The sequence below is a fragment of the Trachymyrmex septentrionalis genome, unplaced genomic scaffold, assembly GCF_001594115.1.
Source record: "Trachymyrmex septentrionalis isolate Tsep2-gDNA-1 unplaced genomic scaffold, Tsep1.0 scaffold13, whole genome shotgun sequence".
Lineage (NCBI taxonomy): Eukaryota > Metazoa > Arthropoda > Insecta > Hymenoptera > Formicidae > Trachymyrmex > Trachymyrmex septentrionalis.
Window position 1 is genome coordinate 5,490,452 of NW_017304438.1, and position 27,305 is coordinate 5,517,756.

At 32.4% G+C, this 27,305-nt stretch overlaps 1 protein-coding gene across 1 annotated transcript in view; it reads left to right on the forward strand.

The window, feature by feature from the left end:
- Nucleotides 1-27,305, forward strand: part of LOC108756904 (glutamate receptor ionotropic, kainate 2-like) — a 137,788-nt gene that overhangs the window by 79,111 nt on the left and 31,372 nt on the right. Inside the window, exon 8 of the mRNA XM_018501070.1 lies at nucleotides 10,101-10,253. Within this exon, the coding sequence (XP_018356572.1) occupies nucleotides 10,101-10,253 (153 nt within the window). The remainder of the gene's footprint in view (nucleotides 1-10,100; nucleotides 10,254-27,305) is intronic.

Sequence of the window (27,305 nt, forward strand, 5' to 3'; positions counted from 1 at the left end):
CGCCGTTTACTTTGTTTATTTTGTTTATACATAAAGAGTCTTTATACCGTTGTTATTTTGATTTATTCTGTTCTTCTCTCGCTCTCTCACTCTCTTTCTATTACATACATACACTCAATATCGCAATATAAAATTGAAAAATTATTGAAAACACTCCATTATGGTGTTTATTGGTTTACGAAATATTATACAAAATACTTTGCTTTTAAAAAAATGTTATCGATATGCCTTTTCTTTTTTATAATTCTTTATTACGCATATAAAAGAGGAGGACTAATAAAAGAGAAAGACAGAATGAAAGAGGATTCAAAATAATATCAAAATTTAATCCTTTAAAAATTTAAGGTTTTTAAAATCTTTGCGAGATAGAGTTGAATGATACACATCATCGAGGACAGTTTAGAGTTAAACACAGAATGCTGTAAGCTTAACGAATCCTGCCACAAATATCGACAGATCTTTAATAATAGGATAATAACTTCTGCTATGCTTTGTGATAAATTATTTATTGGAATTATGATCAAGATAAGTTAAAGATTAATCCTGAGAATACAGTGGACAGTCTTAGATTTAAACAAATCGGATCCCAGCTTGAGTCAGTGGCATATAGGATAAGGACCATAACCATTTCTCTTTCCGTTATCCGGCTGCACAAGAGCGGCGCTTGCCACCACGTGGAAGATTGGTTAAGCTAGCGACTTCATAAAGAAATTTCTATTTGCCAAACAGGCCGGCGGAATGGAAGAAATTCACGTCGTGGAATCCCGCGACATAAAGCAAGATTTGTTTCAGAATCCGCTCTGAGCGGTATTTATTTCAATTATGTCAGGCTAAAAGGAAAGCATTTATCTTCATAACGAGAATTTTTCGGAACGGAATTTCGTATAAATGGACTTAAGTACTTAAAAAGATCTCGAAGGCGAAATTTACGATGAGTGAAAATACGTGTAACGCGATAAATGTCTATTCGTGAATTTCGAGCTTATAAATATATACTTATTACCAGATAAGTAAACTGATGACACATTGATGTAACATCATCTCATGATTAGATTTATGATCTTATATAAATTAGGATTATTTTTATGTTTATAATTTTATCTAGACTGCGTTCACACACATAACTTCCCATTCGAGTGCTACCCAGGTATCATTTATTCTTATTTTTATCGAACATTAATATAACATAACACCTGAGAAACGTTCGGATGGGAATCTGATTACGCCCTAGAATAGATCTCCAAAATTATTTTTAATTACAGCGGTGTTCACAGTGGCAAAAAATGTTTAACTTCCGCTAAGTTAATTTGTCATCTGCAGGCTATTCAGATTCCTCACCTGTAACATTTCTGACCCAACTGAGAAAGGTGAAGATCTCGCTTGCTAGACAGTAGTTTGACACGGCATTTCCATTTCGCTTTAAATGCTAATGAACAGACCGATTCTGAGACCGGACCGGAGTCGTGATGTGGACTCGTCGTTCATCGTGAGGTCAAACGCGCGTTTCAAGAAAGAGACAGACCGGACAAATTAAAGACCTTTTCGAATTAATTCTATGGCATGATTATCCAGATAAGGGTTGAATCGTGGATTAAGAGACATCAAAGTTTCGGTTTTCTTGCCGAACGCACAACGATAGCTTACACAACGAGAGCCAATGAATGTCCAATGGCTAACCACCGATTCATCCGACCCGGACAAGACTTAAGTCCGGCACAACTGGACGGCTGGTGTACGCGACCATGCCAGTTTCTTCATTATTCACGCGAGATTGCCAATTTCCAGAACGTCAGGATGTTCAACCGATGAAAGCTATCCGTTCAATCTCATGCGGTTGCTTGTACTGGCCGAATACGACGTCGAATACAGTGTAGCGTCATCATGGCACATGTATGGGAATTTTCTGAAAACAAATGCATTTATTGCGGAGAAAACTTTAAAAGTTTTACTGTGATATTTGTAGAAATTTATGAAATTGATTTAAATTGAGATTTGCAGCACAACGCCACAACCTTTTTTAATTACAGATCGTGCTATAAATATGGAATCTAATAGCACAATTATTGGTTAATACTTTGAATAAAATACGATTGGGAAATAGAATAATCGATAATGAAATTAATATCCATATTTGAAGATACAAATAATGTTAGTAGAGATACATGTTTTGTAACAAATATATATTCGAGCAATATACTACATTGAGAACATTTTTAAAATAACTATCGCAATTTTAAAGAGCGTTTACATTTAATATACCACAATCAGATTATCTGAATGCCAAGGGCAAATTTTATTAGGGCGTGGTATATGTTACCTAACGTGTGAATGCAATTTTGTTGAATGACATCGACGAATTTTGTCAGTTATTATGCACCCAAAGAATGTGAAGCTTTAAATTGCCTCAATGCATATTCGAGTTAAATACTATTAGACAAAGCCACGCTGCCAATCCTGTCCGTTGGTTGAACTCTGGCTAATTAAAAGCACGCTCCAATTAGCTCCGTATAACTAGAGTGTATTCACGGTGCAACAATTATCGCAACTTCCATCCAACTAAGAGATTTCTGATAATACGCGTGAGCTCGTCCACCTCATTTTCATCCCGACATGGCATAATAAGGCGTAAGCGCTGTGATAGGAAACACAGTGAACCGTACTCAATTTTAATTAAATTAAACAAATTTCCAACAAACCGGTAACGCCCAGATTAACCAGTGACAGGTTCGCCATGGAAAATTTTTGTTTCTACTGCTTTTGGAATTACACGATTCTCTGTTACAATTAATTACAGTTAACATTAAATTAAACAGTTTTTTTTTTGAAAATTTATTAAAAAGACTATCTCTTATTTCTTTAATTACTAATTTAAAAGTAGAATTGAAATTGAAAATGATTTATTTTTTAAGCTTAATGAAAAAATACATGGAAAAGTTCTATTAATACAATTCCATTTCTTCATAAATTGAAAATTAAAAATTTTAAACTCAAATAGGGATTTTACTCATTCGCGATTGAAATCGTGTCAGCGTACCGTGTGAATAAAATTCTGTTAAACGGTAATCACAATAATTCACTCAATTTCGTTCAAAGAGGGTGAAATTAAATGCGTATCCCGCGCTGTAGAAAAAAGAATTAAACGCACAGCATGCGAAGCGCATCATGCTCGATGCCGCTCGTTGGCGGCTGTTCCGAACAATCTTTCTCGATGGGAGGGAAACGCTTTATTGGGTTGTCGGATCTCATGAGGCTCCACGATAAAATGTTTTGATATCGGCGGGAGCCGCCGCAATCGATACAATCGACGCGTACGGTTCCGTGCACCTCCGGCTACCCGGATCACCGAAGCAGGGGAAAAAAATGATAACCGTGTCGTCTATCGCCGGCTATTAATTTCTCCCGGTTTCCGAATTCACTCGGTGCGATGGACGCGTTGAACGCAATTTTTCCGCGACGCGGACACGCACGCACGCACCTGCAGAACGCAATTGCGTTGCAGTGGGTATTCCGCGAATGTACGAGTCGCGCATTTTGACGGTACGTGAATTACAGTTCACGTTGCAGTCGTTTTGCTCGCTTTAATAATATGGAGAATAAATGTCGATATCGTCAAATGACGACATCTGTTCTCCATTGCGGGAGAAACATAATTGAGAAACATATATTTAAATAATAGAAAAATTTTTTAAATCAAGGATACAATGAAAGGATACATTTCAATGACAAGAAATATATTCGACATAAATAAGCGAAGAAAGTCGTGTTTGATCAAAGTGGGTCTTGGTGTTTAATAATATTTTTTATATAAATTTTACAATTTTCAGTTTAAGCAAACTGTGCGCCGATTATTTATCGGTCGTAAAATACACAATCCTAAATATAAACTCTGGAGCTGAAGTAATATTACAAATTAGATTGGCAACAATTTAATAATAGTTATGTTAATGAATATCTTTGAAATACTGTAAAGAATTTATTGTGAAAAATGTCGTCTTAACCAGAATTTAAACTTGTATAAATATATTTGAGTTTTAAATTATAGTATATTAATATTATTAAGAAAATTCATTGCATATAAACAAGACTAAGTAATAAATAATTATGAAAGAAAAATTAATAAACGATAATTGAATCGATTTTATTCCAAGATTAATATTACTAAATATCTAAAAATCATATTTTTTATTTTACATTATTATTATCATTGAGACTGGCTAATTATGCGCCGCTAAATTATAACAAATTAAACAAAATCACATGTTTTATTCTTTACCGCCAAATACAAAAAAGTTATAATTAAGCTTGGTTATTCTACGGTTATTGCGACAAGCGACTTCTACCCTATGTTGGTTTATGAGTTTCCGTTCCGTCAATACTGTTTGGTTTTGGCGATGAATCGAGCCAGTCACGTGCCATCAATTAAAACTTGTCGTTTCCGGCCCTATGTGCGATTTCATTATTTCTGCCGATCACAATTTGAAAAAATATCCGTATGTACCATTGCCCCGCATATCGTTGTTATTCTGTTTGCACGTCATTGCGTTTTGGACCATGTTGTCCGACCGAGTGTGGCAACTGGGAAAATGTATTTGTACAAATTGCCATAGACGTGCGCGATTTCGTACTTGCCTGTATTTTGTACGTGATCGTCATGATACAACGGAATACAAATTCAATAACAGGGCATTTTGTGCGGTTTGATTAAAGACACGTTATAAAAATGGACAAGCAGTCCAATTGAGGCTGTCAGTGTTAAATACAAATATCTTGAAAAAGTTAATCTTTCAACTAAAAATGCTCGATAATATAGGAAAAATACTCTTTGTATTCATTTTACATATCGCAAATTTTCTTACATTATTTATACGTGTTCCTATAAAATTACAATACAACAGCCAGCCTTATTTTGAATTCAGTAACCTACGAGCAATCGCGAGCTTTATCGATCTCTCGCGCATCGTCGCCTCGACGCGTTGCGCTGGCCGATCAGCGAATGAGTGCAGCGATCGGAAAAATTCGGAAATTTATTCGCTCGTATATAACGATCATTTTACTGACGGACGCATTATTCCACGCACATCTGACACTCCGTGTGCTGTTTGCACACGACGATCCTGTGGCTTTACAACTCAATACCGCACGCATCGGATATTATTTCAATAAACAAAAACCCGTGTATGTGTTGAATCGCATTACAACAAGGATACGATTTTATCTTGCATGAATTATTCGTGTTACATCCATAGATCGGAATTTTCGCGGTATGAGGTGTGTGATAATGAACGAAATTTCATAGAGTAAGGATCGTTAATTGATTGATGTGCATGTAATAATTTCAGTTGCCTAGAAAGCCATCAATTTGCACTAGCATTAATATCTGCCGAAATTGATGTTATCTATGCAAACATTAAAGGAGTATAAGTAATATACGTTATTATCCTCGGATCTATCTTTATTGACAGAAACGTCTCATGATACTCCAACATGTACACGTTTTTAAATGATTTTTCTCATTAACGTTTGATGAAAGATAGAAATAATAGACAATAAAAATTGACTGAAATCTTTTTATGAAGGGATCAATATTTATATATAGTTTGCCTGCGCATTAATGAAACGTTTTTCGGGTTTAATATATAGGACTGATATGTGATATGATTTTGCTTTCACCAAGATTGATAACAATTAATGATATATATTGTTTTTTCATTAATTCATACAAGAGTGTGAATGTTTTCTATTTCGGATATTTATATTATAAAAACTTCATAAATATTTTATAAGATATATCTTATTTTATTCTAGTTAATTATAATGTAATATTAAGATAAATCTAATGTTCCATTTTAAAAATATAATGAAAAAATATTAAATAGTTATTAAAAGATAGAGAAATAATATTGATTCCGAATTAACTCTTGGAGGAATTTTCAAATCACAAATCGTTTGCTTGTTCACTAAAGAATGTTTGCTTCTCCTGAAAGAATTTTAGGAATTTCTCACCGCTGTGTAACGAATCCGGTCATTTCCCAGGCAAATCTGCAAGTTTCTGGTCTTTTAGAACAACATACTCTCGCTACCGCAAAAAAAGCAACGAGAGTATAACTGCCCGCAGTTAGTCCGTAGCTATTTCAGACAGATTTCAAGTTCGCCGTGAGATGAGATTTGCGTCTACAAATAGTTAGTTGGAGCTTTATTGTTTGCCTCAGGCAGAGGTAAGACAAGCCGGATATGCTCACACCCACCTGAGTCATACTCGCTTCGTCCTACTGTCGTGCTCGTGCGTTTGCGTATTCTGCCGCATAAATTACGTTAGCGCCAGTTCATCAACTTTCACGCGAATGAACAAACTTTCCGGCGGATTCTCATTCCAGATTATTACTGTCCCGCGCATCACCGGAGGTTTTAGCGTAATTGTAAAACCGCAACGCGCTTGACATCGATAATTTGTAAACTAATATTGAACAAAATTGCACGCGTAACTTTTTACTCATCTCATATAATATTGTAGTTCGCGAGTTATTATAAATTTTTCATTACCAAGCTTAAATATTCCATGATTAATAACAGTAATAGTTTTAATAATTCAATTATTAATAATTCATAATTTAATAATTCAATTATTTAAACATAATGATATAGGAATATTAAGGATGCAAACCATTTTGAATTAATAGTATATTAAAATTCTCATTAAACTCTATGAAATTATAATTATAAATTTTAAAATCCTATTTTTGAAAATAATTTCTGAGAAATTGTAATTCTATCCACAGTTTCTTTTGATTAAGTTGATTAATACTTTGAAGAGGTACTGTAAAGCCAAATAATCTTAGCATAAATAATAATAGCGCCACCTTTCAGTTAGGTATCTATCGGGTTCTTAATTCTTTGGGGATGGAGCATGAGAAAGTCTTACTGTTCATCGAAAAGCTCTTCTCGGTGTTCGAAAAACCACATTATGGAAATACCGCTTACACGCGATCACAATGTCACTTTCTTTACTTGTACTGAAATACATTGCTCGACGATTTATCAATTATATTGAGAGTATTTTCTGCTGAGGGAAAATTTTATCCTGGAGACTTAAAAAATTTCTGTTCGAGAATCAAAATATTGTCGAAACTCTTTCATTTTATGTTTCGTTTCATTGCTTCGAGCGTTGAGAACAGTAGTCAGAATTTTCAAGGAGTTATCCAGAACTTTAAAGAAAATGCCAGGAAAGATCCGTGAAAAACTTTCCACTCGTAGAAAACTGAGGAAATCCGAAATGAGAACATTGGAGTTGGTTAAAATTTGGAAAAGTTGATTAGTCGCATTAAATTTGCGTGTCGTCAACATAAACAGAATATTGGATCAACGTACGGGAAAGTGCGGGGACACGTCGCATTTTAGCCCATGGCAAACAGTAAAAGCTCCTCCACAACCTACCCGTCCAACAGAAAGGGCGAGCATATAGCGAGTGATGAAGAGACGTACAAGACTAAGCACGGGCGCCGGTCGTTTCCTGGATGCTTCCGCATGTTTGTCCGCCTCAAATACGTGCCTTCCAGGACGCGGTGTAAGGAAGGTGCGGGGAAAGGGAAGGAAATGAAGACGAGAAGCGGTCGCGGGCGGAATGGTCGCGTCGTGCTTAGCATCCTTTCACGACTCTGAAATACGAGTGAAATCAATTTGAGCAACGTGACTACCTCGCATTGATCGCTACCATCGGAAGCTTCCACTAAAAATATCCCGGAAACTAACAATCTCTCCCGCATCGTGATTGTAGTGAAATTTGTACGTTTCATGATTGGTACATTGTTAAATTTATTATGTCAAATTATATGCAACTTTAATTATTTTTAATTATTTCTGTGTATGTCACTGCTCTTCTAATATGTCATTAATTTAACTAAAACAATGGAATTAAACGACTTAACTCAAGAAATGTTTAAACTAAATTTGATTTACACAGTCAAGTTTTCACAATCTTTTATTTACTAAGGACATACGTTAATATGAATGTCGTTTATTTTGAAACTACAGAAACGGATTCATTTATATTTTGACACTCATGAAAGTTAAAAATAACAAAATGTTATTTAGCAAAATATTAACAAAATATTGAGTTAACATTTTACTTACTATTGTTTTTTTATATCTAACAATATTATTAGCAATTTTTCGCTAATTATAAACTAATGCCTGCTTGAATAACTTTTTGTTTGTTGGTTTTCATAAATATTATTACGAATGATTTAATTACAATGATTTTTAAGCCATTTATTTGTTGATAAGTAAATCTTCGATATCATTATTTATTTTTATTAATAGATATTATTATTCTTTCATTGCAACGCATAACGAAATGCAGTCGCTAAAGTAATAGAAATATATTATTACAATTTAGTATTCAATGTGAAAAGCACGCATTATTAATATTTCGATTTTATCGATATTGGATTTCAACATATATACTACCACATAATAAATACTAATAATTTCTGTGAAACGCGAATAGATAATGAGCGTAACACAGCTTTGATCGTGTTGTCCGTTCTTGCGTTAAATTTATTCTTTGATAAAAAAGTTATGCACAAGTCTAGACGTTAGAATCGTTTTTCAATAACGATAATATATACAGTGTCGGATACATATAGAATCTTTCTATTAAATCTCTCAAGAAAAATTAAAAGTTATAGTAATAATAATAATAATAATAATAATAATAATGGGTTTTAAAATACGCTGGCCTTATAATGCATTAATAGAACATTTTTTGTAATATATTGAATGTATTAAATTTTATTTAATATTTTATAACACCCTTTTCTTACATTATTATATTTGTTAACAATAATAATTTATTTTGTCTAATCTGTTACCATTTCCGATACCATTCATCTGTTTCCATTTTGAGATTTGTGTGTAACATATTTGTCAAAAGAATGTATCTCACTTACAAAAAGATACATGATATAATTATTATGAAAAACTTTGTAGTTTTAATAACAATTTGCGATTTACAAAAGAGACTGAAACTAATTATCTGGACAATGTGCCATTATATTAATAATTTCTTCAGTCTATTATTCAAACTAATATTATATAAAAATACTAGTTTTACAATCAATCATCTGAATAAATATAAACTGTTATCTATTAATGCTATAATGTGTGTGTGGAATCATAATTTTTAACGGAAGACAATTTAAAGAAATCATCGATATAAAAATAGTGCATTAGTTTTATATAGTTACATACAATAGTCGCCGGAAAAAACCATTTTTAATTTTATATATATTTTTTCATATATAAAATTAAAAATGGTTTTTTCCGGCGACTATTGTATGTAACTATACAATTAAAGAGAAAGAGAAGGAAAAGAGAAGCAAAGCAATTCACAGTAAACGTGATCAACGAATTTTCGACGAGACAAGAATAAATAACGTGTGAACGAAATTAATTTATGCAACGCCGCCATCAAATCTTCCATAGTCTCTTCTCACTGAATATTACATTTTCCGTCGACGTTTCCGGCGAGAACGCGACGTCGTCGTGACGACTAGATTAGAACTGGCGCGTAACTTCGACACGGCAACGTACCATGAATTTCATAATTCATGGAAATAAACGCACACACGTGACTAATAGCGTTACAATTAATAACCGGAGCATTTCGCTACGTGCTGCACGTAATTCGCGCCCGTTTGCTTTTCGGAAATCCTTTCGCATTCTCACATTTCACTCGCTTTATGTTCAATTAATTGTATTTGTTTATATGTTATGTGTGTTTAGTTAAAGTTAAAATCGCTATATATTAATTTATAATAATTAACATTTCTGTCTCAAATTATTGTAATTTTTTGTTTTTTAATGAAATACATCATATTAAGCAAACGTTTCCAGAATGTTTCTCTTACATTTATTAATGTTAATAATTGAATAACATTTTTTTTAGGAGTGATAGTTTGTAAGTTACTTCAAGATCTGAAGCAAAATAATTCCATTAAAACTCTAATTAATAGCGCTAGAAATATTCGTATTTTTAAATTACATGCTTTGTATTATTGGGTGAGCATTAGCAATGAATAAAGCTAAGATTCATATTTTTGCAGGCCGAACCAGCATTAATATATGACAGTGTACAGGTGTTCGCGGTAGGATTACGTACCTTAGAGCAATCCCATGCCTTAAGGCCCGCCAATATTTCCTGCGAGCTCGAGCACCCCTGGGATGGCGGCTTGTCTCTTACCAACTATATCAACTCGGTAAGCTTCCCTCTTTTGCATTTCTCTATACCAATATACATATATATTATTATTACGTAAATTACATGTAATACTAACTTTTATTTGGATTATATCGGGCAGCACATACCTGAATTATTTATATAAAATAGGTAACTGAACGAGTACAGCGCAATAATCATCATTAATAGGATTAGATGACAACACGCGAAGTATAATTTTGTATAAATGTATTTAGTATCAATGTTACTATTTATTTTCATAAACGCACGTTCGAAATATTGCAGAAATTTGTATTATTTTTATGACATAGAGTGATGCTTATTTGCACCATAAGATCGTGACGTTTTTGCCATAAATATACCCACGGGACGTATTTTAATTTTTCATAACACCGTCCCCGCATACATTCTCTACAATTTCATAGCATTGTCACCTGCCTCTCGACTTTTCCCGAGAATAGGCATTGTCGAAGGAGAGAAAATCCGCGTCGGGGAGTTCCATCGTTGCTCTTTAACAGCATCACTTGCCAGATTCGCCTCGAAAGACAACCCCAAGGGAAAAGAAACATGCTGCGATGGCTTAAATTACGAGACTACTAAGATCTGGCTGGTGTCCAAAATAAACGATATCCGATATAATAACAAGCGCTCGTTTCCGCTCGATTTGTACAAATATTTAACCTGACGCGGAAGAAATCATCAGATTTGTGCGTGCACATGAAATTCGAATAAATCTCATTAAAAAATTTTTGTTTATATATCTTCATATTTATTCATATTATTATTCATATTATTATCTTACAGTTAAAATATTGTAGAGATATATTTTTATAATTTTCAATGCGTTAATATTTTTTATATGAAACTTTGAATTTTCATCATATCATTTCACCTCATATTATTTTTTTCGGACTGTTAATACTCTGATGAGGTGTTTCTAACAATAATAGTGCTTCAAAGAGAGCATCCAGCAGCTAAATATTTGTATGAATGTAGGAGAAAACACGTTTCAATAAATTTCAATCAACGTTTTGCGCGCGAGCGTATGTCGCTCGTACGAGACACCGCGCTACTAGCGCAAGCGTATAGCAGCGCGACGGATAAATTGTTTAATACCATGATGGACGATTCCAAAGCTGTCACAAGCAGGAGCCACAAATCCTTCCGTGATGTTGTACTTCCCCTTTTCAACCTGTACGACATTCTTCCTGTTCCCGTGTCCGACAAGGTACGATACTCGGCTGCAGTATTTCAGGATTGATATCCACTAGAGACAGAAAGAAAATCGCGATATTGTTCTTTCATAAAATATCATACACGCACGTTATATACAAGAAATTTAAAAATTATATTTTATAATTATAAGTTGCTTTTATTTTACCATTTATTAATTTATTTTATTAATTATTTTCCTCGGGGAAGATTTGTTATTTATTATTTTTTACATATATTTTTATACATAATATATTTTATAAAAGGAAAGAGAAAACAATATCTCAATTTTTTTTCTTCCGTTTCTAATTGATATTATTCTAATTGATTGTGAAATACTACGATGGAGTACGTATGTACACTATACATAGAACATTTCTAATTTCTTAACGTATTATTTCTTACATCTTACGAAAATTTCCAACCAGATGGATTTTTCACGTTATCTTTCAAAAGCGAAGACCAATGGAATTTGGTTAGTATTGTATATAAGAGTGTGTTTTTTTTTAAATAGAATATAAGAAATGTATTACTTATTATTAAAAATGTATTTCTTTAAAGTATTATTGAACTAACTGAAAGAGTTGGTTCGGTATTAAGAATGATGTTACGTAAGGAATATCTTCAAATTTTTTGTTATTTGCTGTTATATGTTAAAGGAGAAATGTCATAAAATGGATATTTTAACATAATTCTCAATATGTCTTAAAGATAGTCAATGAGAGAGAGAGAGAGAGACAGAGAGAGAGAGAGAATAGTTGTCTTCAAATAATATAAAATCTTAAGCACTGATCTTTTTAATCCCCGGATCTGAATTCTAGTATCTATGAGAAGAACTAAATCGTCGCAAGACTTTACAAATATGCAAATTCTAAGAAGATCGACAAGTTTTCACGGAAAAATGAAATCAGATATCACATAATTATATTACGCATTTGAATATATTCGTCGTTATTATTGTAAAAAATAAATTTTAGTGGAGGATTATTAACAAGGCTATTAACGGTAAAACATTATGAAATTACAATATTAGCGGTAAAATGTTAATTAAAACATTACAAAACTAATATCATGAATTATTACATTTATTTGCCTTGCAAAACATTAGTCAGATACTTTGGAACATTAATTAAATAATTTTTTAAATAAATACATACATCCGATAATAAATATTCAGTAATAAATAGTGTTTATTTATATTTTGTTAAATGACGTATTCTTATATCCAATATTAGTCCAGATTCCTTTAGTCTTTACTTTTAATTTAAAAGAAAATGTGAAAAATCCATTTGAGATTTAGCACGCTGTTGTATATTTTACACAACTTTTGTAGAAATATTTATAGTAATTTCGCAACTGATCTCAAAAAGTACACAAACGTACACCGATGGAATCTCTTTTACACACGTTTGAACCAGTTTCCATCACGATTCGGTGACCCTTCGTTAAGCGGAAAGTCCGTGGTGCTATATATGTATCTGAACCGGCGCATAGAGTTCAATTTTCCCGAATTGTACAGAGACTTTCGTAACCCGGCGCGTACGTGACTTTCACGTTGCTTGTTAGGAAATAAAAAGTTCGTACGGTAAATGCACCGACACGAGAGACCATTGGAGAATTTGAACACGGCTGAAGCAGGAAGAGGCATGAGAAAAGTGAAAGAAACAAAGATAGATCGAAAAGAAAGAGAGGAAAAGGACGAAAACTAGCGTTGCGCACTTTCGCAGTAGGAAACTACAAAAGTAATAAAAATTGCGCTAGTATCACCTTATATATACCGGAGAAGAAAATGGTAACCGTTAGTGTCTGCATGTTTTCAAGAAAATATCTTTTGTAAGAATTAGTTAAAGCGCTCGCAGAGATAGAAGGAGGAAACCCGCGCGTGCGACGCGAACCCGGGATACAGAACTAAACCAACCATCGCGCCGCTTTAAGAGCACAACAAACATCGTGTATACTACCTTGCTTCCCACAAACGTCATCCCACAAACGAAATAACATCACATACTTCGGGTGCAGCAGACAATACGACCGTCCGCATTTGCTTTGCAGCGTCTTCTCGCTATGTGCATTCATAATTTGTTAAGTTTACCTTCTTTAGCTTCCCTTTAGCTACTCAACTTTAACCGTCTTCAGCAGAGAAAGGACCTGAGGGTTAAAGCTCCACTGTCCATAATATCTCGTCCCTTCGATTTCCCTTCTCTCTCGCTCTCGATCGAACGCGCCGATTATACCCGCGTGCGATCATTAATTGAATAGCGCCATAGAGATTCCAATATCAGTCGAAGGGCTCTAATCAACTTGGGGATATTTGTGCCGCTGTCTCCTGCCGACGCTGGAATTCCTGCACGTCCAGTCCGACGTGCCGACGCAGTTTAGATTATGACACCGAATATGTCGAAAGTGAATTAATGACGCCGCGCCCAGCATTGGAATACATATCCACATCTTATGATGCACAGAGACCAATAAATATCATCTGGTTCGCGATATGCCTCGTACGTGCGGTATACAACAATCAGCTGACTATACATTTGCACATAAATGCGATGTTGTTTACGATATATATTTGTGCTTGCTCCTACGATATATAGCAGAATGCAATGTAAGTAACAATAGATAAACGAGCACTATTCTCTAATAATTATACGATAATATATACTAAAGATGGTTCAAAATAAACTGAAACTGATATACAAATATTTGTTTGAATAGAAGAGAAGGTGATATCATGGCCAGTGTATATATTGTGATCTCCGCTATTATATAACTAATCCTTATCATTACTTATGGAATTATTTGTTCGGTAGCTCGCTGTTACCATAATGCTAATATACCACTACTCAATAACCAGCACTTATTATAACACATTTTTAATTTCAAGTATTTTGAAATGTTTCTAAGGTACATTTTAGTATTTAATTATACTTCCTCATTTTTCTTAAACTTGAGTATTATCACACAAATATATGTATTTTTGAGTGTGTTTGCTATTTAACATTTTATTTGATTGTATATTTTTTGAGTTATTCAAATTTAAACAATAGCGTGGCATTTTGCTAATGTGGCCCTCTATGGATATTAACTCACTCTTTTTTAACGCTTTTATATTAAAATATAATTATTTGATAATCGATTGTAGCTCTACTATTAATCTACAGTTTATATTACGTGTACTATTTTTAAGGTTGAGATTTTTAGTACTGAGCAGTTTATATACAGAAGTTATGTGAATATATATTTATTTACATACATTTTAAAATGTTTTACTTTTTTGTTAATTTTGTAACTAAATGTTTTCTAAACAAAATTAATTTTTAAGGCTATTTTTATGGAAGGCTACATTACCATCCATGTTTTTCTTCGAATCATTACGCAATGTCACCACGTTTTTATTAATAGTGTCCTAAGCAATAAATATTTCATAATTTTAAATCCAGAATCGATTCAACAACATTTTGACGAATGTAATCGTATTTTTATTATTATTATTTGTAATTTTACTATTATTATTAAATTAAATTTTTTTAACTTAAAGATTTATTATGTAATTGTTAAGTTTTTTTTAAACTTAAATATTTATTATTAACAAAATTATTGTGTAAAATGTAACTGGGGTGCCATAATATACCACTTCCTCCTCTACTAAATACATGAAATATTAAATTGATTTTAAATTTATTATTGCGTTTCAATTACCGCGCTGATTTCTTTTAGCTTTTTTCGTTCATTATTATTTGATATATTATTATTTTTATGTCTCTTCAAATTTTTTACATAAGATAAGTGCCTCATTTGTCACATCCTAATCCTGGCTTTTAAATATTGGAATTTTTTATCGATATACTAGAAATATTTAACATTTTATTAATTATGAGAGAAACTCTTTTACACTTTAATTAGATACTTTTTGACTGACTTTTTTTTATAGATGTTTCCAAAAATATTTGAAATTGTTATACTTGCAAAAATATCGTGAAAAATACGTTTACTTAAATTTTAAGAAATTGAAACACATTAGAATGAAACTCATTATTGCTAATATCATTTCTGCTTATTGCATGATTTTAAATGTTTAAAAGTGGAACATGCTTAATCTTCGAAGACAATATTATTGACAATATATTTACATATATTGTCATCCTTTTTCCTCCTCTTGATCGCAAAAGCGTCACACGACAGCGTGGAACTATTTGGCGGTCTTCCGAAAGTTTTTATTGCTGAATTAACTATTTCGCATTGTCTGCTCTTGCGCCTTTCAAGGATCTTTGCTTCATTTGTGTGGTTTTTGGCACGCGCGTTATACTTTTGTTTATTTCGTTGGCATTATTCTACTTTCATACCCCGATTTAGCCCGGTAGTGTCCCATCGGTAAGGGCAAACGTAAAGTGGGTCATCGGATTAAAATCCGTCTGCTCGCCAAATTTCTCATAAATAAGGTAAACGAAAATTGCGCGCGACACTGGCCGGATTGTTAAGGTGCCAGTAGTGTGATCTAAATTTTCGTAAACTCTTAAGATTCTTTTTGCGTATTTTACTTACTGAGAAATTTATGATTTTATTCAAATATGTAATAATGCTACAAAATCATTGATCTTTTTTTAATGATACAAATTAATCTGAAGTAAATCTTTCTTTATCAAAGAAACTTATTTATTGTAACTTTTTAAATTACTTACATTATATATACACATATAATTTTCTTTTCTCTCTTCTTTAATCTTAAAAACTTTATCAATATAAAGTCCACTTGAAATTAATTGAAGAGCATAGTTTTCTTATCCATTTGATTCCTTGAAATTTAGTTTACATAATTTTTCTTCTTTAATCGAGATGATTCGAGAATTATTATTTTATCTAGATCTTGTATCTCGATTTTATACGTAAACTCATTTTTTTAAATTATTTACAATTTGCGATTCATAAAATTAGATGATTTATATATCTTGTAAAATTATAGTAATGAAAGTCACGTCCGTAGAAATATGTGATTCTTTTATCTTAAATAGTATAAAATCACAGTTTTTAATGTGACATGACGGCACTATGTCTCTTTATATTTGTAACAAGTAAATTGGATATGTCACACAAAAGGCAAGTTATTTCAGTGGAGGTTTTATAGTAAAGCGTCACATAATGTTTAAGAAACAACAGTTCTCAATATAAAATCAAAGTAAAAAATTGGAAAGAAATTTTTAGTATAAAATTTAATTTAAAATATTTTATTGGGAGAAAAAATAAATTTGAAGATGAGGATTAATATTGAAATGAAATATTATTTGAAAAATATAAATATTTGTTATAATAAATGTTATGTTAGAAAATAGAAATAGAAATAGAAATTATAGAGTATTGTCATTTTAACACTTTCTTTTAAAATAAAATTAATTTAAAATATAATTTATCTTTTAAAATATAATTAATTTTACTAATTTGCAGCGTGGTTTTTTCAAAATTTTATATTACTTTAAAAACTATATATATTTAATTCTAAGTTGAATTAAAGTCGTATTTAATTTTTAAAATAATCTGTAACTTTTTAAAAGTATCATATTGACAGTATAAATTATACTACGAAAATCGTGTTGAATTATAAGTGCACGTTTCTCGTGGTACTCGTAATTCGCGCTGCTTTATCTTCACTTTGCAATATGATCGAATTGACACAGAAAACGAACAAGCACATTACCGCGCGATACGTTTGCGGTAAAAGTATTATACGGATCGCTTTGCACGAATTTCCTATAAGTAAATATTCGCTTTATGGCGAAAATGGGATCGCGATCGTTGCTCGATAAATTAGTGTAAATTTTGCAATATCCCGCAATCCTGTTGTTTATTTGCGAATGCACGTCGCACTCTGATCTCAACAGAGAATTATATTATATGTGCTATTCTATAGTAAATAAAGCATTTATAATAAATGAAACATATGACAATATAGAGAATGTGAAAATGATTATGCAAAAATTTTTTATTATTTAATAAAGAAAATAATAAATATAGGTAAAGAACATAGAATTTAAAATAATAGCAGCCTAAATAATATAGTCGTGTATTGTAATATTTTACATTTTAAATGTGATATTAAATCTAATATTAATTACTATAAAAAATATTAAATAGTATAAAAACTTTTAAAAATCTTTTTGTCTTTTATGACAAATTTATGTGAAAATTTTTATACAGCCATCTATTTTTATATTTTCGAAAAGCACATTATATTTTCAATTTTCTCTTAAAATCTCTGTAATAATGTTACAAAACGCAGCCGACTACCACCATTTTCTACAACTAATTAATGCAGTGTACGATGAAAACGAAATTCTCCGCGCTCGTAACGTTCGTACCTTTACGATCCAGTGGACAGAAAATTTGTTCATGGCGGCAGAACCGGTCTGACGCGCGTTACAATTGCACGTCGCGCGGTACAATTGGTCGGCCTTTTATTATCTTTCTCCATATATGTATATCGCTCGCATCTCTATTTTACTACAATTTTACCTTAAAATTGCCTTCACAGCTCACCATTGCCTTCACCATTGCAATAGCATTTTTACATTCGCAAAAAACTTTTCTTGTACCGTGTATTTTTCTATCTACGTAAAAATCTGCTTTTTATGTTACCTTGTTATACGAATCTCCAAAATATTAAACCAATTTCGTATTATATTACTATTAGTTTATATATTATATATAGTTAATATTTTTATATATTTTCATATATTTTGTATAAATTTATTTAAAAAGATTTATATTGTCGTTAGATTATATTTATATTGTAGTTATATAACAGAGTAATTTGATATATAGATATCTATTCCATTAATCATGGACCTGTAATCCGATATTTTTTTTAGATATCTTGCTTTGACAATACAAATAGTGTATCACATAGTACGTTTCAATATGGTTTCATCGTGTATAATTGGGAACGAGCTCGAAATGCGTTCGTACAAATAACAAATCCGACAGTTGTACTGATCCATCATCCTCTTGTGCTAGTTTCATCGTAATCCCTGTCTTCGTCAGTTCTCTGGTAAAAATGATATTTGAATCATTTCAAATGTATACTTAATTTAATTTCTGTTGTTAACCTTACTATTACAATATACTTTATATTTATAATAATTATTATTATTACTATTTTAGCAAAATATTATAACAAATTTATAAACTGTACCTATAGATTGTTTTTTATGAAGGCGAAGAAAAGAATTTTTAAAAGAACCGATTATCGATTATGAGAGAAAAAATATGTAAATTTGGAAAACAAAAATTAATTTAGTTGTTAACTTCATACAAAGATATTTGCTGTCTAACTAGCAAATATTTAGTATATGTAAAAAAGTTTTTCTTTTGAAAACATTGATGTTTTTCTATATTATTTTCTCATAATATTTTCCATTTATTTGCAATCAGATATCATATCTGATTTTTAATATCAGTTTTTTTAATCGGATTAGTTTTTAATCTGAACAAAAAGAAAACACATACATTTCGCATATGATGTGAAAATTTAAAAGAATTTATTTAGAAAATAAAAACTACATTTTTCATCTAGATAGGATATTAGGTTTTTAAAAATTGTTTTCTGTTATAACTGAATTTGTAATTCTAGTTAATGCAGACATGACAAAGCAGCCATTATCGAGCAAATGGAATTTACTGCGCGCACAATTGATTCCAACTATTATTATACCATCGTCGAATTACCAAGCAATTGTCGAGTAATTTTCGGTAATAGCAATGACCATGTCCATTTTATCTGTCTCCTAATATTCCATATTTCGCTATGCGCACTTGTTTAACCACATAGAGTCCATAGTTTTAATGAAAACAAAATGTGGAATGCATAGAACATCCGATGTGAGGAAAGCGTATATTATTGCGGTTATCGATTTCAGCGTATGTTAAAATGAGGTTCTTTTGCTAAAATGTCTCGTGTTCCACATCATATCAACCTCCTCCATCTTTCCCAAAACATTCATGAGTTTGTGCAATGTTTTGGATGACCGCTTACCGAAATTGCCCTCCGTTATGCTTCACTGTTACCTATCCCAATTTCATCCTTTTGTTGTCTTCTTTTTTTCCTCTTTTTATTTACTCCTATTGATTACTTGTCGTCTTTCTCTCTATGATTTTTCTAGTTTCCAGTTTTATCCGCTCAGAAATTTCAGAATCTGCATACCTCGCTCGCAAATAATTGGATATATCAATTCTTCTAGTAAGGAATTTTTATTTATTGATAAAAAAAATGTAAGTTTTTCATAAACGATAAAGATTTATCGAATTTTTTGGGTGAACTTATACGCTTATTCCGAGCGTTAAGAGTTTCAAATTGATATACATTTTATACAATTGATAAATATTTCATATATGTATTTACAACGGCTGTCAAAAGTTTTCAACATATAATTTTATAAACTTTTTGTCATTTATCTTTTTAATTTATATTATAAGTTAATAAAATTCTTATTATAATCAAGTTGAGAATTACGATATTTTAAATACTAGATAGATCTTTATTTGTAAAGATTCTTTATCTGAGCAAACAATAGAATTACTCGTTGGTTTGAAGCAATATATATGATTTTATGATCAATTAGATTAAAAATTTTAAAAATTATTTCATTCTATGACGAAAACGAGTGAAATAGTAAATTAATGGTTTTTGTATTCATCAAAGTGTCAATGTCTCGCGAGACAAGGAAGCCGCGTTGACGGCTCAATTACTTGCACGTGAATTTAGAAGCAGTGATCTTCCTTAAGTGATTAGAATATCCATTCTTCGCGCCATTGCCCTAAGCCGGTCTGTGACGGCTCTTAAATCCTCCAGGATTTAGATAGTGCTCGCTCGGACGCATCGTAACGTGCCGGATTTGCTGGAACGCGGATACTGTCGGGTCAAATTGCTCTTATTCTACTTGCTCGTGCGTAATAGGCGGGTATAACGCGATTAATATCGCTCATAAAAGCGCTTGTCGAGCGGTCTGAAGAGATTACCTACGCTATAACGCGCTCGGCTACTTAGTACTTTGTATGTTGGACGCACTCGTCTCGAGACCATACTTAACCATATCATTATTTAATCGTTATGTACTGAGTTTATTTCATGGGGTGTCATTCACGGATATTAACTTCTAAAAGAATGAAAAGACGTAAAGTCCAGTGTAATAACGTAGTAGTGAAACGATACACCTTCGTGTTAACGATTTACACGGATTTTCCAATGACTGTCGTCGTTCTACCTCGCTAAGAAGGCCATAAATGTAATTAACGTGAGCGCGAACATTATTTTACGTGTTTGCGTCGAGAGCAGGATTTATTTTTTTTTTGTCACATAACGCGAAGTAATTTTCTGCAAGATTCTTTTTTTTCCTTCAAGATTCGTAAAAAATTATATATGTATAAATTGGTCAAAGAAACATGTAAGTATAAACATTAAAAGTACTTTTTAGATTGCAGTTCATTCATACGACAAATAATTAAGAATAAGCATTCATAACATACAGAAGTCTAGCTCGTGTGCAAGAATTAACATTTTGTACTCCTTGATTCTTTTTCAGTTAATATAGAAGATGGCCAATTTATACTATTGATGTTTTGCATACGAGCTAGACTTCTACATATTAAGAATGATGTTTTTACACTCGTATTTATGACTTTTGCGCTCGCTTTGCAATGCTAATGACAGCTGGCGTTTTAGTTAGATAACATTTGGAGATGCGCCAGGATTTTCCCATTGCGCGGTCACTTGCTGTTATTAACAATACCCAGCGCGTACAATAGTCGATATTCAATTCCAGGACAACTCGCGCGTACACGAACGACATCGCCGTCAAATCCTGCCGGCGTATCAGATTCTATAGCGGATGTAGCACGCGCAAAACGATAAAATTGCCTTTTTGCGTGACATTCCTTAATAGATTTTTTTCTGTTGACTCGGCGACATCCGCTAACGCCGTTGCTGTACTTTACGACATTCCCGACAGCTGAAACGAGTTTTTATAACGTATACACGTATGATCCAATACGTTAACCTCTAAAAAACATTGATATATATTGACGGTCGTCGAGAAGAAAAATATGACATAATCAAGATTGTGAGTTTAATAGGTAAAAGAGTGTAAAAAATTTTTATCATAAATATATGTAAATCATTTTTATTTTAATATAATTTATTAATTTTAATTTTAATCAGATTTTATTCTTTCAAGTAATGTGCAAATACTTCTTTGTCCTATTCGCAAGAGATGTATGTGATACGTATAATTATATTTTATTGTTAAAAATTATATTTAACCCTTCGTCGAAACGGTGAAGTTTCATTTTTCGAATTTTAGTATAAATTTTTAGATTAATCTGAACTGTACAAAAATCTGAAAAAAAAATTCTTTATTTAACTAAATAATGACAATCTTATTGGTCTGAGTTGGATCTTAATAATTAAATAATATTTCAATGTGAATTTATATACATACCCTATTCTACAATCTGCATGATAAAATCGTTTTTAGTTTTGAAGCGCAATCATACATCGAACTGGGGTATTAATATCACAAATTCTCACATTGTGAAAGCTTTAATAGGTGTTTATTATAAAAATTGGATTGTAATTTTTATTATTATAATAGTTGGATTTTATTTACTTATTTTTTTCAGATTTATAAATTTAGGATTTACAATAAAAAACTTCATTATACTTTTAAAGTCTAACATCGGTAAAAAATTAAATATTATTTTTAACAACGATATACAATTATACACGACACTCTCTTGCGTGAAATTCAAAGAAATGAACATTTACTCATTATTTGAGAGAATAAAATTAAATTGAAATTAAAATGAATTAAATTAAAATAAAAATAAATTTGCATATCTGCGACGAAAATTTTATACATTTTCTTATTAAAATCACAGTCCTCCGATTATGACACATATTTCTTAATTTTTTAACTGCTTAACTAATGTTAATGACAGATCATTTTAATTTTATTACAACATACTTTAAAAATAACAATCAGTAACTGCAAGTTTACGTTTTCCAAGTAAGCAACGTTATTAATTGCAAGATGCGTAAATGAGAATTCGAAAGTCGATCTCAAAAAAATATTTCTAGTTTGTACAAACGTTTCCACGAGTGATGTTATCAAGGATTTGTTCCTCCGAACGGTGTGGACGGTCGTACTTTGGCAGCGAGAAATGTCCCAGGGCGAAGCTCAGAATTGCCGCGCAGTATAACCGAGTTAGTTTCTGCTCCCTAATAGGGCATTTCAGCATTCTGCTAAATCCTTGCCGGAACGGCATTATGCTTCCAGCCGAGTGGCTTAATTGAACCGAACGAGAAATAATTGCTGTAGCAAAGCTCGCGCGCGAGATATGGTGTCGCGCGAATAGGAAATGTTTCCGACCGAGTCGTTTCCATTAGCAATAATCTTCTAAATCCTGCGAAGATATGGACGTTAAATTATCGGGAACTAAAGGAGGACGCATTTGAAGGATTCTGAAACTACTTCGAATAGTTAAATTTAAAAAATTTCTGATAGATACGGATAATATCATAATATGATATGAAATGATATGAATATTATAGAGTATTGTCTAATTGTCCAGCGCGATTAAAGCAACTATTTAACAATGATGATTTCGCAATGTATCATCTACAAGCCATTACAGTATCGACATCCCGCCAATCAACGTCCTGTCTAGACGTTAATTATACTGCCAATGGAATTGACACTATGATAATTTCTCACTCGAGATCACGTTTGCGAGACTGACATTCGCCAATAACAGTTTCTCCGCGCAAACACCGTCATTCAAGTAGCATAATTAGGGATGTAATTAGGGTATTTACTTTGGGAGCGAGCAAGCGAGCACGAAGAATTGTATAATAGTAAAATGCACAACAGCAAACGAATTTCCTTATTTTTTATCAACCGGAAACATTGAAAAACGAGACATTGCCGTGGAGGAGGAGTCGCTGTGGGAAGGAAAGCGCTTGATTAATCACGGGAGCACGAGAAGACTGAAAGCACGAAGACAAGATTACACCGTGGCGAGGATCCGCTGACTTTTCCCCTAATTAAACGTTCGCAGATAAGCCGCGCTTCTGCAGTTTATACGCTTAGCACCAACGCGAGACCGTCGTCCATTGCACGAAGAGGAGCGAAAACGTGTTCTGGCAGATGTATTCAGGAAGAACAGGAAGGATATTGTTAAATAATTTATTGCATGATTTAAAGACTCGTTCTACCGAACACAGCCATTAACTTTTCGACTACACTCCCTGTATTATTGGCTGAAGGCAAATCGGTGCCTAATATCGCGTGACTAACGTCTAAACTATAATGATATACCACGTAAGCGTCTATATAGTTGCCTTACAACCTGTTGAATACGGAATTGCTTGCGTCAAAATTTATGACATGGTAGAACTGCGTGATAAATTACCTAACCCACTTTGGAGACTCTGAAGTAGTCAATGCTTCAAGTTCACCTCTTGGTTGATTAAATGCGTTGGCCTTAATTAAATTACGCCGAATACTATGAATGAAAATTATACGTGAATCTCCATAATATCGTAATGTGATATCAATTTTAGCCACGTACCATCTCCGTTTTTGCGCCGGCGAGAAATACCGGCGACATACGCAGCGCACCGCAAACTTGCTTCTACCTCTAAAAAAAGCGTGATTAAGGATGCCGCGGTAATTAGGTGTTCACGTTCGGACGGTTTACCGTTTAATTCAGCCGTGGTCTTTCGTACGACCGTAATGCTTTTTAAAGGTCGTTTACGGCCTTCCTGCATCCCGACGGCCATTCCCGTCAGGAACACTGAAAGTTGTCCTCCGTTGTTTCACGACTTGGTCCAAGTTCGTAGCTTTAACTGGGGCAGAGACGGGTCCATTAATTTACGGCCGTACTTTGTTATCCCTAGTTCCATTTTCAATTCCGTAAGAACCGCCGTGCGCTCGCTAGAATAAGCTGACACCGAACGACATTTTAATTAATCCATCCTTAGTCGCAGAAAAAAAACGTAAAATTTGTGAACGAAGATCTTATATTAGTAAAAGCAGTGCAGATTTAATTTAAAAAATGCTGATACTTACTGCTAATAAAATTACATATTTACGTATTGAACAAAAGGCAATATGTCTATATAAAATAGTTATTGGACAGGAATTGAAAGTTGTAAATATAGAGAAACCCATAACAGAACTAAAGCCTGCGCGTCAATATTTCACTGTTTGCAAAATCGATATATGCAATAGAATTTATTTATTGTGTATTGGAGTTTTTTCTCTTAGATTAATATTTATGTGTGCGACTAAATATTGATACCATTAAAAATGACTCTATTTTGATTGTTTGTATGGTTTCTATTCCCAATTGTCAATATGTGAAAATATATTTCAAATACTCTATTATTATTATCAATATACGACTGTGATAGAAAGAGCTATTAGATTAATTCTGTTTATAAATACCGTAGAAAAATTTTGGCTTTTTGATTACGTAACAAAAAATTCACCTTTAGAGATGAAACAATTAATTTTCCATTTTTTTTTGTTCGTTTTTATAAGCGTTCAATTTTATACAGCCAAGCTCAATTGATTCCTACCTTGTCTGCGAAGCGATACTATCGTGTCTGCTATCCCATCGATCTTATTTAATTTTCAAATGGATCTGCCGGGAATCTTAAATCGCTCAAGGAGATTGAAAGTAATCCTTACAAGATCAACGCGCGTTTGCAACTCTCTTGAGCCGCTTCACTCTAGGGCTATTTGAATGATTCGAATTCGTGAAATCGACTATTTCAAAGTGTCGAGAGAGATTCTCGTCGCAGCAATTATTTTCCAACGTATTAAATTATTTTGTAACGTATCATTTGGTATCACAAACCATTGCTTTCTAAAGTAACATAAATCTTTGTTATCGAAATTTCGGCTTTATTCGATTGCACTCAATATAACGGTATCGAGAATTATTCAATAAATTACGAATTTTCCGGAGTGTGCAATGCATAATCGTATATCCGGGACATTATGGCTATATCGAAATTCGAGCATTGAATATACGAAAATCATACGCCATGTACATATCGAGTAATTTGTTCCAAATGTTCCGTCACACGGAATTTAAATCGTTGAACATTTTAAAAAACATATTGAAAACGAGAAGCCGTAATTGGCTCAGTTTCCAATAATATTTATTAACTGGATAATAGTTAAATTGAATTTTATATATAATTATAAATATATATATATATGTATTAGTAAAATACTCAAATACTATTAAATTATGTGAATTACATTTAATAACGATTAAATATATTAAATATACAATTTAATAGTTTTAATATAATGCAAAATAAATTATTAAAGAAAACAGCTGTATCCCTCTGTCTATCAATGATATAATTAACACCTTAATTAAAACTCGTAATTCTGAATATCTTTTTAAAATAAATAATAATATTAAATAGTATTGTAGTAATATAATATAATAGATAATAATAATATAATATTACAGATAACATGAAACGTATAATATAGAACAAATTATTTTCAGTTCTGTACATTTCTTGAAATTTTTCTGATTTTGCAAGATCGTGTGCATCTTACAATTAGCGAAGCTTTTCATCTAGTAACTTTTCGCAACTGCAAATATGCACTTCATCTGCAAAACGAAGTTTAGCAAAAGAGAGAGAAAAAAGAACGAGAGAGAGAGAGAGAAAGAGAGAGAAAGAGAGAGAAAGAGAGTGAGTTATCCTAGTACGTACGCGATTGAGTTATAAGTGTCTAAATTTAGCGATACGATGATTTTTCTCGCTCCGTGCCCGGATCCTCGCCTTCAGATCCGAGAGAAATTTCAACTTTTCTTACTAGATGAATACTTGCTTACCTGTTACTTTCTGTATATCTTCGTGCAATCTTCATCTCTTTTTTCGAGATAAATATTCCCTTTCATTTCACGTACAAACAAGATAAGTAAATAACGTCATAAAGCATTAAATTTGTATACTATTAATTAAAAATGTTCTACCTTGTATTATCATGTACGTGAGAGAGAGAGAGAGAGAGAGAGAGAGAGAGAGAGAGAGAATGTTTACTAACTGCCGGTCCAGCCAAGTTCGCTCTTTTCTATACTGTTATTTCTTTTTCTTACTACTTCTTATTCTTGTCGCGATTTACGAGAGTAAGCTTTCTCTCTAAACTTTATTTTTGAGTACGGGAGAATTTAATCCATTTTCATTACAAAAGTAAATGCATTAATCAAGCAAAGTTAAGTACAGTATTGACAATTAGAGTTGCACATATAGGTGAATATGTAAAGCGATGGTTACGTATTGCGTAACCTACGGTTACTGATTACTTCGAAAATGTACCGCACAACATTCCGCTTGTTCGACAATAACTTCATTGTAGTAACAAAGTTCAGCCGCGAATAATTTACTAATGGGATTGTTTCGATCATTCGTGCGAATCTACAACTATTGTTCAATGAATCGCAACATTATAAAGGAATCGGTATATCGGGACATACAATAATTAATTACACTTACGAGCTTGTTCGTTTAATTAAATGTCAATTACGCGGCTTGCACGTATCTTAAAAGGAAGCAAACGTTATATCTTGGTATAATTTATTACTATCGTCCAAATAGAATTTTTAAGATACACTAAAATTCCTTTTCTTGGCTCTTCTGATTTCACTGAATATAGCGTTTCCGCTTTTGCTGCTTGATATGATATCTGTTTGCCGGTCGTGCCATCACGTGTTCTATATATGAGACTAAAATGCCCTACGAGATTCGTGCCGGTGCAACGCGTTTCGCTTTTAAGACGGCTTC